Source organism: Bemisia tabaci, chromosome 10, assembly GCF_918797505.1.
Source record: "Bemisia tabaci chromosome 10, PGI_BMITA_v3".
Classification (NCBI taxonomy): Eukaryota; Metazoa; Arthropoda; class Insecta; order Hemiptera; family Aleyrodidae; genus Bemisia; species Bemisia tabaci.
The window spans coordinates 12,798,020-12,812,438 of NC_092802.1; the positions used below are offsets into that span (position 1 = coordinate 12,798,020).

Consider the following 14,419-nt stretch of genomic DNA (forward strand, 5'->3'; position numbering starts at 1 on the left):
AAATTTGACCTTTGACCCGTTATAACTTGGTCAAAAATTAAGATATTGAGGTGCAATTTTCGCCAAAATTCTTAGTTTTTAATGCTTCTTACAACAATGTATCACAAGATAGGGGTTACCATTTAGAAGAAGAAAAAAGTTGCCCCCCCCCCACCCCTTCGAGGGAGGGGCAAAAATTTTGACCCCCCTAGAAGATGGTCCCCTTAGAGATAGAAACATTTCCAAAGTTTCGTTTTTCTATCTCTAACCGTTCAAAAGTTACCGGAGGGGGGGGGGGGGGTTTAGGGACTTTTTCCCGAACATTTCACAACAAATCGGACTATGTTCTTCAAAATAGATAATGCCCTGTTCCCTAATAATTAGGAAAGTTTACTAAGTTTTTTCATGGTTTCAATGGCAAATCAGTAATCCTTTGATTTTATGGCAAAGAAAGGATAATTGCCTGCGTAGCAAGGAGCTTGGAAGAGCCGTCGCAAAAGCTTCGGAATTTTTGAAGCCCCTTGCTCTGTAGGCAATTTCATCACTATCCCTGCAGTAATAATTGTCTACCTAACAAGGAGCTTCGAAAATCTGGTACTTCTTCAAAGCTCTGTTGCATCGAAATAACGCTTTTCTGGAAAATGTTGTGTAGTGCTTTGTGCCCCTGATTTTTAGCGTTTTTCCTCGTGCCGTAGTCCGTTTTTACAAATATCATCTACCAAAATAGCTATCGCAATTTTGAAATTCGGGGACGCTTGTAACATCATCTTCCGAAGATGTACGTAATTGAGAACACAACAAATGAATAGCACGCTAAAATATTCCTCCCTGCACAAATTTAATAGCCATTTACGACTGAATAAGGAGGAGTTACATCAATTTGAAAGAAAAAAATGGCAACTTTGGGAGCGCATAGCTCACTTATAAAGCGTTTTCAGGCATACGTGTATGGGAAAAAAAGTCATATTTTGAGCCGAAATATCGATCCTGAAAGTTAAGTACGCTAGCTTCTGGACACCCTGTATAAAGCCAGTTTCTCACCAGGAAGCCCATTTTAGCCGCCTTCTTGAATTGCCCCCCCCCTTTCTATCTGAAGCTTTTTGGATTGTAAAATTCGGATTCTGCGACTAAGATCCCACCTATAATAGTTACCCGACCTATGTCGTCAATTCTTTCGTTCACAATAACTATCGTTAGATTTACGTTAGCCTATTCAAATTTTGTAATTTTGTCCACTTTGATCTCATAAAGAACTGTAAAGATTTTTGGTTAAATCGCACTTACCGTATACTTATAAACGGTAATTAACGCAAGTGCCCTACTTACGCTGTTTTCCACTAATCTGTTTTTATGAAAGTTCCATTCCTTGGTTTCCTCGGTAACCTTTGTTTGCCATCAGCTGATGTATTATTTCAATTTCTTTCTTCATTTTTCTTTTTTTTTTTTCAAATCATTGTTAGGTTAGTTCTAATTTCTTTGCCAGCATTTATTCTACCTCCCCCCAGCTCATTTTTCTAACTCCATCACCCTCTCCCTTCAACACATTTTTCTATCGATTTTATAATTTTTTTTATGGCATGTCTTGCTCCCCTACCACCATTTTTTCGGGGTTACAGATATTTTAGCGGCCTCTAGACCCGTGACTCCAGTCACGGGCATTTCGCTAGTTACTAATATAACGACACCGTGGTCGGCTTTTAAGAAACTTTAAAATTTTGGCATTTCAGCTCTTATTTGATGAATTTATCTGAAACTCAGTATCCTGGGGTTTTATGAGACAAGATAGACAAATCTGGTGAGCTTTATTCAAAATAACCAATTTTTTGCTAAAATGCCAATAGTTTGGCCACAATTTTGAAAAGGCTTCAATGAATTCAAAAAATAAGACCAGATTCCTTTTTTCCATTCCTAAGTGCCACTGGTTACCAAATTCATTGGTGAACTTCACAAATGCCAATTTTCCGCCATTTCGAAAAAATTAGCTTTTTTAAAAAAATCTCAACAAATTCGTTTTTCTAGTCTCAAAAAATCCTGGCTCCTGAGTTTTAGTGTGAAGTCTTCCTCCTCCATCCTTCTTGATTATTTTCCTTATCGTCGAGGAAAAGACATTGAAAAATCACACAAGATACCAGGTCCTATTGAATTTCACTCGAAAAAAGTTGACATCCCAAAAAATAAATTTTAGAGCCATTTGGAGTGGTTAGGGTAGGAATCAATCAAATGCAACAAACTTTCGAAGACAAGAATCTGCTGAGTAATTGAACAAAAAATCAGGTCACCTACCTGGTTATACCACCAGCTTTACTGACAATAAAACTAAGAGCGGATCCAACAGAGCATTTGCAGATCAGCGGGTCAACACAAGGTCCAACACCTACCACTATTAAATCGCAGCAGACAACAGACCGTTGTCAGCTATACTCGTTTTACCCGCAAATACAGTTCGTTTTACTTTCTTTTGGTTTTATCTTCTTATTTTATGTTCAAAAACACGGCTCTGAGCATCTAAAAAAATGCTGGAAAATTGAACACTAGAGATGAAATGACGATCAAAGACTAATACAACAACAAAGCTGATTCTTTCCTATCTAATATAGTCCAAATCTTCTTAAACAAACCTGATGCAGTTGTAGCTGCTTCTCAAGATCAGCAACATGTTGGACAAGTGATTCCTCTCGGGCCACCAACCGATCCTTTTCGTTGTTGACTCCCTCAAACCTACTTTTTAATGAGCTCAGCTCTGAGTTGAGAGACCTCACGTATGACTGGTAGTGAGCAGAGGCATTATCACGCTCTAATTCTAAAACTCGAAGAGATTGTTCCAAAGTTGCAACCTACAAAATGATGGAAACCAATGTACATTAAACCTAAATTTACAAAAAAATGAGGACAAGTCCTCACTGAGGCACTGAATATTAGCTTCATGATGATTAAAATTACTGGCATAAATAAATAGAAAAAGCATATGGTCATCAGAGGAACAATTTCTTATGAAAGTATCTACGATAATGGTCAATCTTCGATTAAATTAAATTCTGCAATTGCTTACACAGAAACAGGGGAACTCAGTTTGGCCAGTACATAGTACATTTTTTGAAACTTTTTTGTCCTCTGAGGGAAAAAATTGGACACATGTAAAAAAAATGTTCTGTGCAATTTGCTCAATACATACTCCCAAAGTCCAAAATTTAGTCCTCGCCTCACAATCTGCAAAAAAAAAAAAAAAAAAAAAAAAAAAAAAAAAAAAAAAAAAAAAAAACAGCCCCACATGTTTGAGCTTCCAGCTTCAAAAGTTAGACAAAGGCAAAGATCATCAAAGATATCATATTTCATAATGATGAATTGCTCTGATCTCATGACTCCAAACAAAACTTAAAATGGCCACTGTCATGTGACACAGTCAAAATAAAAAGCAAGAAAAAATACCCTTCCTTCATTAAGTGTAATTTGGAAGGCAAGTACATAAATTAAGGTGTTGGATGAGAGGCCTTTAATAAGTCGTTTTTTTTTCATTAAACAAGTTTGCTGCATGATGGTGGCCATTTTTACTTTTGCGTGTTGTAAAACCAAGGTGATACTTCGTAGTATACTTTTAGAAGCAGGAGGTCAAAATGTTGCAATTTTTTTTTTTTTTTTCTTTTTTTTGGGCAGATCAGGACCACTGTAGGTAATTGCTTTACCAATGTGATCATCGTGATTTTAGAGTGACTTGCCATGAGTGACAACACTTTGTTTCCTCTCTTGCTGAATGTGCAACATACCCATTGCTTTCTTACTTCACTGATGTACCTTAAATTGAGGACCATGCCGGGAGAAGGGCGTATCTCGAGATGCGCCCTTTTTTCAACATTCGGCTTATCTGATTCTACGTCAAATAGTAAGAGTATCCTCCAAGTTTGAGAAAAGTCTGTCGATTCGTTACGTGAATATTTGACTAGTGAAGCACACCGAATATAGGTTCTTCTTCCGGCCAACGAACTTTCTCTCCTTATTTACACATTTTGCCTTCCGTGATATGGATTTTTACCTGTTTTCTGGTGAAAGAAGTGTCACTTCCATTTTGTTCTCATAAGAAGGAATAGTTTTAGCCGAACAGAATGATTATTTATTCATTTTTATTTACTGTACATCACAGAACGTGAAATGTGAGAGTTATGATTTATTGCACATTACATAAGTAATGTTAAAATGCAGTCCGAAGCTTTTAGTTTCGGAGTTATAAGTTTATAAACAAATTCTCGTGACTCTATGTATGTTTGATGTGAGATACAAGTACGCGATCATGAAATCTCCCAAATGGCTGCTATGATGACGCGGCGCAGCATGGAACTTCCTATATATGTATATTAGCCACCTTACACACAGGCGCGAACGTATACTTCTAGAGAATATTACAAAAAATATTGCAGAAATTTTGCAACATGGGACAAATTTTAAGTTTTTTAATCAATAAAAGTGGAAATCTGTCGCATGAACAACTACAGAATATTCAACATGGGTTTTTTATGGAAAATGATTTACCGACGAAGCGCTTGGGGGGTTGGAGCGTGAAGCGGTCAGGGGGCGTATCTTATCTAAGAGTTAATTAAATTTGGCAACATTTTAAGATCAATGAAGCTTTAACAGACAAGAGTTTACAGAATTTCCATCAGATACTCTTGAAAAATGACAAGAAAAGTTCTCTATATGGGCATTATTTTTTGGGAATGATTAAATTGACGCATTTTCCATTCTCATAAAATTGAATCATTCGGTGATGAAGGTTTGGCCATTGAAAAGTTCATTTTTACGGACAATGTATCAAATTATTAAGCAACACTCGGCTCAAAGGTAAAAGAAATTCCACAATTTAAAAAGACAACCAAAGAAAAAACAATTATAAAAAGAAACCGCTATACCATTAAGGTTCATTTCTGGTCGATTGGCATATCCTATACCGGGGGGGGGGGGGGGGGGGTGGGGGGCAAGAGGTAATTGAAATTAGACAAAACAGAATCCAATGGGTGCAATTCGTAACCAATTGAGTGTTTGACCACCTTTGGAGACCCCCCCAGACTCAATAAGGTGCAACAGCGAGTTATATCAGTTTTGAAACAAAAACAATGCACTTTTCTCATGTACACGCAACCGGAAAAGTTCAGTTTTTTCCCCTAATGAACCTCCAATTCCAAAAAATTTTAGCTCGTTAGAAAGCTGAAGAAATTCTGCAGAAACAACTTTCTTTGATTTGCTTTAAATTAATTTCGTCACGAGATACAAAAGAAGGAAATCAACGTAGTAGTGAATTTAGTGTCTTCAGCAATCATAAGTGCGCCCGGAAAAAGCTGGGTTTCCTTGCAACCAGTGACCCGATCTTAAAAAACTTTGGCTCGTTAGAATACTGAAATGTATTTGCAGAAAGTCATTTTCCCGATTTTCTTCTTTTTCATTACTTTATGAGTCATCGAAAAAAAAACGATCCTCTTTTTTTATCGTACATACAAGGATTTCGAAAGTAGGGCGTATCTCTGGCTCACTTTGTCCAATGATTACAGAGGGCAGATCATTTATTTTTTTCAAACTTTTAATGGATTTCAAAGCTGTAGGATCTAGTTTAAGAGAATTGCCTTTGGTTTAACCAACTGCTGCATCTCATTTTTTGGGACACCATTTCAAATCTTCAAATGCGTTTCTCTAACAACGCTGAACCTTGTACATACGCCCTTCTTCCGGCATGGTCCTCAATTATTCTTTCGCACTGCATGATTAGATTGCAAAATATCGAGGGAAATACCCAGAAGTTTTGCCAGGCAACAAAACTGCAGACTTAAATTAGACTGTGGGACAGGAAAGTTCTGAAGATATCAATCAAATTTAAGGCTTAGAAAAAATCCTATACTCATGAAATCAATGGGAGCAATTTCTTGCAGGATTCCCAGCCAATTTTCGAAAAAATTTCTCTGATTTTTTCGAGGCTATTCAGACCAAAGTGAAATTGTACCTGACTTTTGCAGGTCAAGACTTGAGACAACTTGTGCCACAAGCGCACAGCAATTTTTTGGGAATTACTGATACTTATGTTTACGTTTTAGATCTTCTTCCTTTTTGAACCAAGAGTTTGATCTTTGCTAAAATAATAATTAGACTCAGCCTCCAGATGCTGAGACTGCTGAGAGATGCCAGCAACTAGAGATATCCAGGAACATTTGATGACAATGAGAGGCTCTGTAACATGGACAAACCTTTGCAGTGAGTGTTGCATTCATCTCTTGCAAAACCTTGAGTTCATTGTCGCAATTCTCTGCTCCATCGTTATTGCTCAGTTGTTGAACTCTTAACGTTGCAAGGGACAGAGCAGATTCAGTCTCACGACACTTTTCTTCTGCTTTGCGCAACTCTACAGATTTTGACTCCAAGCGTGCCCGTGATTCCATCAACTCATTACGTGATTCCTCTGCTGCAAGCTCAGCTTTTTGCAGACGAGACTCCAAACTGCAATTCTTGTGAGTACAATAAAAATGTAAATGGTAGAATTATACATATAGTTGCAGATAAGTATGTATTAGGGTTAGAATTTGAAATCCACTAATTCAAGAATTCCCTGGTGAGAGCTTGTTTCTACAAACCCATTTTGCCAACACTAGAACCAGCAGAAACTTTCACCATTCCATCTAGTTTTGGCAGCTCTTCCTCTATTATAACAAGGTAACTGACTTAAGGTAGTCTAATGAGAAGCAATTATCAGCTATAACCCCTTCTACTGACAAAAACTAGGCAAACAATTTATTCCTAGTACTAAAATATAAAATATTAAAAGGAAAATTTTTATTAAAAGTATGTTCTATGTTCATTTTTATCAGGTTGAATTTAGAAAATGGACTTAAATTTCTTGTGATCCTGTTTTTGTTTGCTTTGTGAGTTGGTTCTAAAAGCAATGTTCATTTGAGGGTTTCCTCTTTTATCCGTCCACTTTTTTTTCAATGATAAAACCTGATGATGAGGGACACCCTATAATTAGCAAAACCTTAGAACCAGCAACAAAGCAGACAGAATCAGGATTGCATACTTTTACTTACTTGCATACTTTTTACTTACTATGCTTACTATGCTTTTGTTTACTTTTTACTTTACTTTATATTTTATATGTAATACAGTTGTGGAATAAAACAAATTTTTTCAATAGCACATGTCTTCATCTTTGTTAAGTTAAGGTACATACTTTATCTTTCAATCCCCTCTTATGACTTCAAGAATAAAAATTTTCGCAAATCCACTTTAAGAACTGAAAAATATACCTCAACTGTTACCTAAATCTGCCAAAAATAGAAAAGTAACAATTCGTTGGTTAAGCTGATTTTGGTTAGATTAGAAGAGATCTGTTGATGCGTAAAAACGTATTTTTTACAACTGAACCCGGCCGTTATTTGAGAACCGGAAAGACTGTAGTGTACTGAATAAGTAATTTTTCATTTGAAGAAAGTGTTTAGCGTGGATTTGCCTCTTTTCATGGTACTTTTGAAACTTCATGGAACCTCATCATGATTTCTTGTTTGATTTACTACTTTCTAAGAGGTTCTTTTGTGCATATTCCGGTTTGGAGTAAACGGTTTGCTTTCTGGAAAATTATCATTTTACTCTTACTTACTAGGTGGATGATGAGCTTTGGGTGACAACATGAACCAGACAAGCTCACCAAACTTAAGTTTGTTTGCAAAACAAAATACTCGACACGTTATTAAGTAGCCACCTGGTAGGTAGATCAACAGTTGAATGTTTGAGTTCCGAAAGTAAAAGCTTCCACCATTGCCGAGATCCCAGTGGAGGGTCTCTCTTTGTCTCTGATGGTATGTTCATACATATGAGTACGGATATACATATAAATCTGATGGTATGTTCCCCTACATACCCATATGAAGGACAGTCTGATTGGCCTCGACTGGCTGGGAATTTTTCAGGGAGGGATGAGGGGACTTGGAATCAGGGTCGGAACCCATTTACAAAGTGCAGAACATTGAGCAAGTCTCCTCTCTACAAGCGGTCTCGATTCGTTATACTGATTGACACCACTATTGGGTTGAAAACAGTACTTGTCTCAACTAGATTTTAATCCCTACTATTAAAGCTAAAGAATAAACCAATTTTCCAGACTTTTCCTTGTGTGAGATTTCAATCGTTTTCATTCAGTTTTTTCTCCCCATTCCTTTGATTTTACAAAACGAGAGTTCTAAATCATTTGGCATTATAGGTGATGGAAGTTTGAAATAATTTAGGAGAGTGTTTGTGGGCTATTCCTGAAAAAACAGAACCTTAGCAGAAAGTAGTTTAAAAATGTTTTTCTCTGTCACATATATTGATAAAAATTTAAAAAAATCACTTAACATTCCGCAGCTTGAGAAACAGCCAACACAAAATTTTTGAGCCAATGGGATCTAATTTAAAACAGATACATATTTGTATACTAAAATCAGTTGAGATTTCCAATTATTTGTCCCACCCTTCACGAAAATAGATCCAATTTCAGAGTAGCACCCTTGCTCCAACACTTCAATAACACCTTTTTATAATAGACAAATGCTTTCCTCAAATATTTTTTTGTAAAACTTGACTTGAAACTGGACTGGACTTGAATCAGAAAATGAGGGAATTTTTTACTTTCTAAAAACTTGATCAAAATTTCACAACAAGCTAATGTGCCTCTCGTCACCCCGATATTTTATTTTTAAAATGACCAATTTAGCACCAAACCAGAAATCTGCTGGGTACCTGACACTAATAATCTCGGCTCTTGGCTATAACATAGTAAAATTGCACGCTTTTCTCACCTCTACAAAAAAAAAGATTTTTCAAAATATTGTCTGCAAGGAAAAGAAAACTACTTTTGGCATCCTTTGCCATCACAGCATTTTCATAAAAACATTCACCCGTCAAAATTGGTTGATATTGAAAAAAACTAGGCCAAATTAAAGTACTGATAGAACTTGTTCTGTTGGGTTTAGGACTATAAAGATTTATTTAAAAGAAATCGTTGAAAATTAAGTTTAAAGGCTTACGAATATCCTTTTTGATACCTACAAAGTTTCGTTAAAATCTAAGATGGTTATGAAAATTCATTGGTTGAATTGACATGAAATGACTCATGCGTCATGCTGGAATGACCCCATTTAGGTTAGGTTTTTTTGTGTTTCTCTCTGAGCAAACCTGATTGTCAGTCACTAAGAAAAACTGCCCGCAAATAGGGGATTTTTTGAAAAAGCGGTTTACAAACTACACAGATTGGGCCTTCATGAACGGATTACAGACATTTTAGATGAGCCAATTATGATTTTCATATGATTTCACCTATGCAGGGAGTTTACACTTGCCAGTATCTCTACCATGCAAGAGACCTATATTATATACGGCAATTGATGGCCTTTCTGGTTTAAAGTACGATAGTGGACAAAAAGGAGAATTTCACTAAAAATCCCTTCTGGAATCCTAAAAATACATTGATTCATAGTTCTCATGGACAATATTATACCAGCAGCACCAGAAAACAAATAATCCTCATAAAAATATCTCAGTGACCACTTCAAGATGTGTCATTACCTGAAGAGCTGTAATCATGCTTTGAGCTCGCTTTAACTCTGATTCTAATTCAGTGATACGATGTGCAGCTGCAGCTGTTTGCGTACGAAACTCTTCCTGCTTCAAATTTTGCAAAGCCAGTTCATCACGTGCAGATTCCAAATTGCGCTCTAACTCGGTTTTTTCGGAAACTAATATTTCTACTGTTTGAGCATATGTTTTGAGTTGCAATTCATATGACTCTGCAGCTTTAGAGACCTGGAAAACGGAATTATCAACACTTGATACAAAGATTTATATGAGAGACTAGCAGGTACAGAGAGACTTACCTGAGAGGACATGAATATATTTTTCAACATCGTATCAATAAAGAAAAAACTCTAATTAATGTGCAAATTTGCAACAAAGTTTCGGATCCTCCATGACTTGGTGTGATTTGCTTCAAGTTTCATGGCTTAATTTTCCCGTTTCCCTTGAGGCTTTGGCTCCATCTTTTATACAATATGCAATTCCTTCAGCGATGAACTTTAAAGGATAATATTAGATACGTATGTATTTTACTGTCACAGAGCTAAAAGGTACCTAGGTAACTCCATTTCAGCCATTTTGAGATATCAAGGGAAAACGTTTTTCAATCCCATTCTTTGCCTCGTACCTGCCTGTAAACATAATACGAAAATAAGAGACTTATGTCATCTTTAAGGGTGTTCTTTCAAATTCTAGAGGAATTGAAGGCGAACTTTGAACTAGAAATAAGATACGAAGGCCTAAATCCGAAAAGGTAGAGTTAAGTGCCTTTTGGCTCAGAGAATTCAGGGATATCCATCCACTTCTTCTGTCATCAGTGTCCTGTGGCCTGAGACAACTATCGCAGTAATATAACTATGCATAGGCCTAATTTAACCATTGCTTGAGAGAGTCGTTCAGTGGGCCAGGTTTACCCTATCTTTGGACAAGATTGACGCAGAGGACATTGATGCAAGTTTTTTTTCGTCTGTTATGTCCGTTTCTTAAAAAAACTACGCAGTAAGCCACTGTTGATCAGTTTACGTTGAAATTGGTTTTCCTAGAATAAAAAAAAGGATGAGAGAGCTTAATAGCTTCATTAAGCTTTATCGATATCATTTTGAAAATAGGTACTGCAAAACTGATATTGGTTGTGCAGATGTTCTTATTTGTATTGTGGGATGTTTAGCCTCTGAAATCTTCAGCAGTGTCACATACAAGGTGTCCAAAAATTCCTCCGCTCCCATCCCCTCTATTTTCCTAATGTAGGTAAAGATTTGAAACTTGGGGGATGTTCCTGGGTCAAATCGAGCTATTTTTTGGCCTCCCTAAGATTTCTAGGGGGCCCCTTTCGGGGAAAGGAGTAAAGTACCCCACCTTCATTCAAATCAAAACACTCCCGTTGAGATACTTTGTTCAAAGGAGCTTAAAAAAAGATTTTATACTTAAACCCGAAGTCATTATTGTTTCAAAATGACAGCTTGTTAAAGTTCAAAATGACTGAAAATTCATTGGCATTCCGGTTATTTGCCAATGGATTTGTCTGAACCTCGATATTTGGGAGTATTTTGACATGAAAAAATTCAAAACCGTTAAGCAAAGTAGCAAAATATTTGAATCAGTGAGAACGAAAACACACCAACTCGAAAAAATGAAAATAATCAAGACATACGCAAAACTGCGCAGTATTTGAAGAAGTTAGTACAAGAAAAATATTTTTGGTGCCGAAACACAAGTATTTAAGGACACTTTAAAGGTCCAATAAGTTGGAACAGCTGCGTTGACCTTTATGGAAACTGACTTTTTTCAATGAAAATTGAGCATTTTGGAGTTACTGAGTTGGTGTGTTTTCGTTCTCACTGATTCATTTAGGAATTACCTTAGAGACGAAATTTAAATGGAAACATCATATTAAACTTAAAAATAAGGAATGCAATTTTAAAACTTTTAGATTAAACTGGTTACTAGGTAAGAAGTCCTCCCTTTCTTTAGATAATAAGATTTTACCACAATTTTCAGGGGGTTGTGGCCCCCATAAAGTTGGATCGACAGGGGGCATAAGCACACCAATAAAAAGGTATTGATATCTTCTCTCATAAGACTTTTAGATCTAGGAAATCGGTTAATTTTAACGCCTAAAGTATCTGATTGAAATTTTCCACAAAAATGCCCCGTAACTCCAAGAAATGGGGGTCTAGGGAAGAAAAGGCATAGAACAAAAAGTTCTCATTTTTGGCCATAGAATTTGAATCCAAAGTCAAAGCATACCCTTCCCATTTGAGATATGCGAGAAATGGGAGGCACTCCCCTTAAACCTCCTCCCCGATGGGGGGGTTGGGAGGCGAGCTGAAATTCATTAAATTCTTTAGGGTCGATTTACCCTGGATACTTTTCGTCTCGAGGCTCAATTTTCGGCCGTTTCCGGGAAAAAGATAGTGGTGGATAGGTGCTCTGGAACACACGGTATAATAAGATCCCACCTTTAGTTTGGTCACTTTCAAAAAATAAGTCCCACCCTACCCACTCCAGTCCTCCCCACCTCATCAACCATCACTGGTAAGAAAAAATAATCCGACTTCGATGCACAGCCAATCAAAATGAACAAGGCCTCTAATAACTCCGTTTCGAAAAAATAATTCAATGTTTGATGAAAATTTTTCTATGACGAACAGTGGATGATTCTGCCATATAATATTAAATTCGGATTCCATAAAGATGCACACCTTGTTCTGTTTACTTTGCTGCACTTCAACGTCTCGCTGGAGTTCTCTAATTGTCGATTCTGCCTGGCACAGCGCAGCCTTAACTTCAATATTATTTGTTCGTTCTGCTTGTAGCATTAAGCCTAGCTCTTCTATTTTTTTTTCTAATTCCAAAACATCGCCATGTTCAAAGCTGTCACCGACTCCATAGCTGAAAAAATTGAAAAAAGTAAGTTCTAATTCCAAAACATTGCCATGTTCAAAGCTGTCACCGACTCTATGGCTGAAAAGATTGAAAATAGTGAGTCATAATTCAACATGGAAAATAAAATTTTGCTACCTAAACTGCTGGATTTAGTTCAATATGCATAGTCCCAAAGCAAATAGTTAAACTGTTCCTGAAATGCATGGGAGGAGAAAAACAGGGTATGATTTTTGATAATGAGAAGGATATCAACAAATAATTCCTCACAATAAGAGATTAAAAGAAAACTTTCAAGGTTAAACCCAAAAAAGAGTTTTCCTATTGAGTAGGTCAAACACCATCACTGATATAGCAAATAGTAACATGCAATTTCTTGGCAATTGTCTCAGTTTCCTTTCAAACTAAAGCTTTTAAAATGTTAACGACATGCTATTGAGATACGAGTATTCATCTTTCCCTCAAAGTATGTTATCAGCTTTCGGGAAATTCCAAAAAAACCTACTTCGGACGTGCGGTGGACTAGTTATCACAAAAATCCGGTTCCCAATTGAACTGACCTCGTTGACCATTGCCTACAACCCAAAAATGGCAAAAACCCTGTACTTTTTGATTGGAATATGCTGCTTTCAGGGCTCATTGACAGTGCCTTCAGGAGTAATTCTGGAAGGGGCAACAATCAGAGACCCGCCGCTGGAGCAAGATGGCGGCCGTTAAAGTCCGCCTGTTTGGCTCCTTTCAAAGCGCTGTCCTTTGGTTGCTATTGGTCCGATTTTGATCAACTTTTTTTTTAAATGAAAGGTAATTTCCAGGAGAACAATTTCATGTCTTCTCAATGTTTTTGTTGGACTTAAATTTTTCTTTTAAATTGAGAAATACTAAAATTTTTGGAAATTTTAAGGTCAAATAACTTTTTGACAGGTGAGAAAATGGATATTTTGCCTTCTATAACAGTAGAGCCGTAGAATTGTCTGATCTGTAATTTGATACCAAAACAATTTTTGTGCGATAATAAATTAGCTCGCGAGAGCAATTTAAGTGTTGCGCGCCGCGAGACCTGTTTTGGCGCCCTAGACGGCCGACGCGACCATTCAATGCGCTGTATTTTGGTTGCTGAGCGATCGATTTTAATCATTTTTTTTTTATAAGCAGATATATTCATGAAGAATCAGCCCCTTAAACAATTTTGGCGTCAACGTGATAATTTTGCAAAATTTTCGAGGGAAACGAAAATTTTCAGATTTTCTAAAATTTTGTAATTAGATAATGCCTGGCGAGTGAATAAATTTGAGTATTGGCAACGATGGAATATACTCGGGTTCCATCCCTAGGTGTAACTAGGAGCTATGAGGAATCACTAGGCCAAATTTCAATGTTATAGCAAATTTTCTTTCATTTTGGCGGGACATGGCTTGAGAGGCTGTTTGGAGAAGTCGTCGTTTTTGAAGATAGGTCATTTTCAGTAACGACGCTTAGCGCTCAAAAGCGTATTTTCGTTGATGATCGGTCGAACCATAATGGGTGGATCATTTTTGTACTTTGTTTTGACGCAATCTTCTTTTTTCGGAACAACACCAGGACTCATCAGACCTATAGAAGGTAGAATTCTTGCAAAAGTTGGAGCCAAAATATAATCCTACAAAAAGTAGGGTTTAGAAATGACCTGATGAAGATGATGGCATCCGACCAGCATCAATTTCGAAAGTCTAATCTTAAATCTTTACCAATCTCGCCGCCATTATCGCGGCATTTTGGTTCGACCGATCATCAACGGAAATACATTTCAAATTTTTCTCTCTTACTCGATAAAAACACGGCTTTCTCTGTTAAAAACAAGCCTCATCAAAAACTTCAGTCTAAGTACGGTTGATCGCTTTGAAAACGGTGTTTTGTCGCCTAAAACCCCTGTGTCGCTCTAAACCGCCATTGCCATCCGCTAGAACCGGTGAAAATATGAAAAAATTCGCATTTTTGTTAATGAAGG

General features: G+C 36.9%; 1 protein-coding gene across 3 annotated transcripts in view; it reads right to left on the bottom strand.

Moving 5' to 3' along the window:
* LOC109040427 (golgin subfamily A member 2) overlaps window positions 1-14,419 on the bottom strand; it is a 55,790-nt gene that overhangs the window by 25,148 nt on the left and 16,223 nt on the right. For all 3 annotated transcript variants that reach the window (XM_072305411.1, XM_072305410.1, XM_072305412.1), the window contains 4 exons: window positions 12,255-12,444; window positions 9,547-9,783; window positions 6,201-6,458; window positions 2,598-2,813 (listed from right to left, as the gene is read on the bottom strand). In XM_072305411.1, the coding sequence (XP_072161512.1) occupies window positions 2,598-2,813; window positions 6,201-6,458; window positions 9,547-9,783; window positions 12,255-12,444 (901 nt within the window). The remainder of the gene's footprint in view (window positions 1-2,597; window positions 2,814-6,200; window positions 6,459-9,546; window positions 9,784-12,254; window positions 12,445-14,419) is intronic.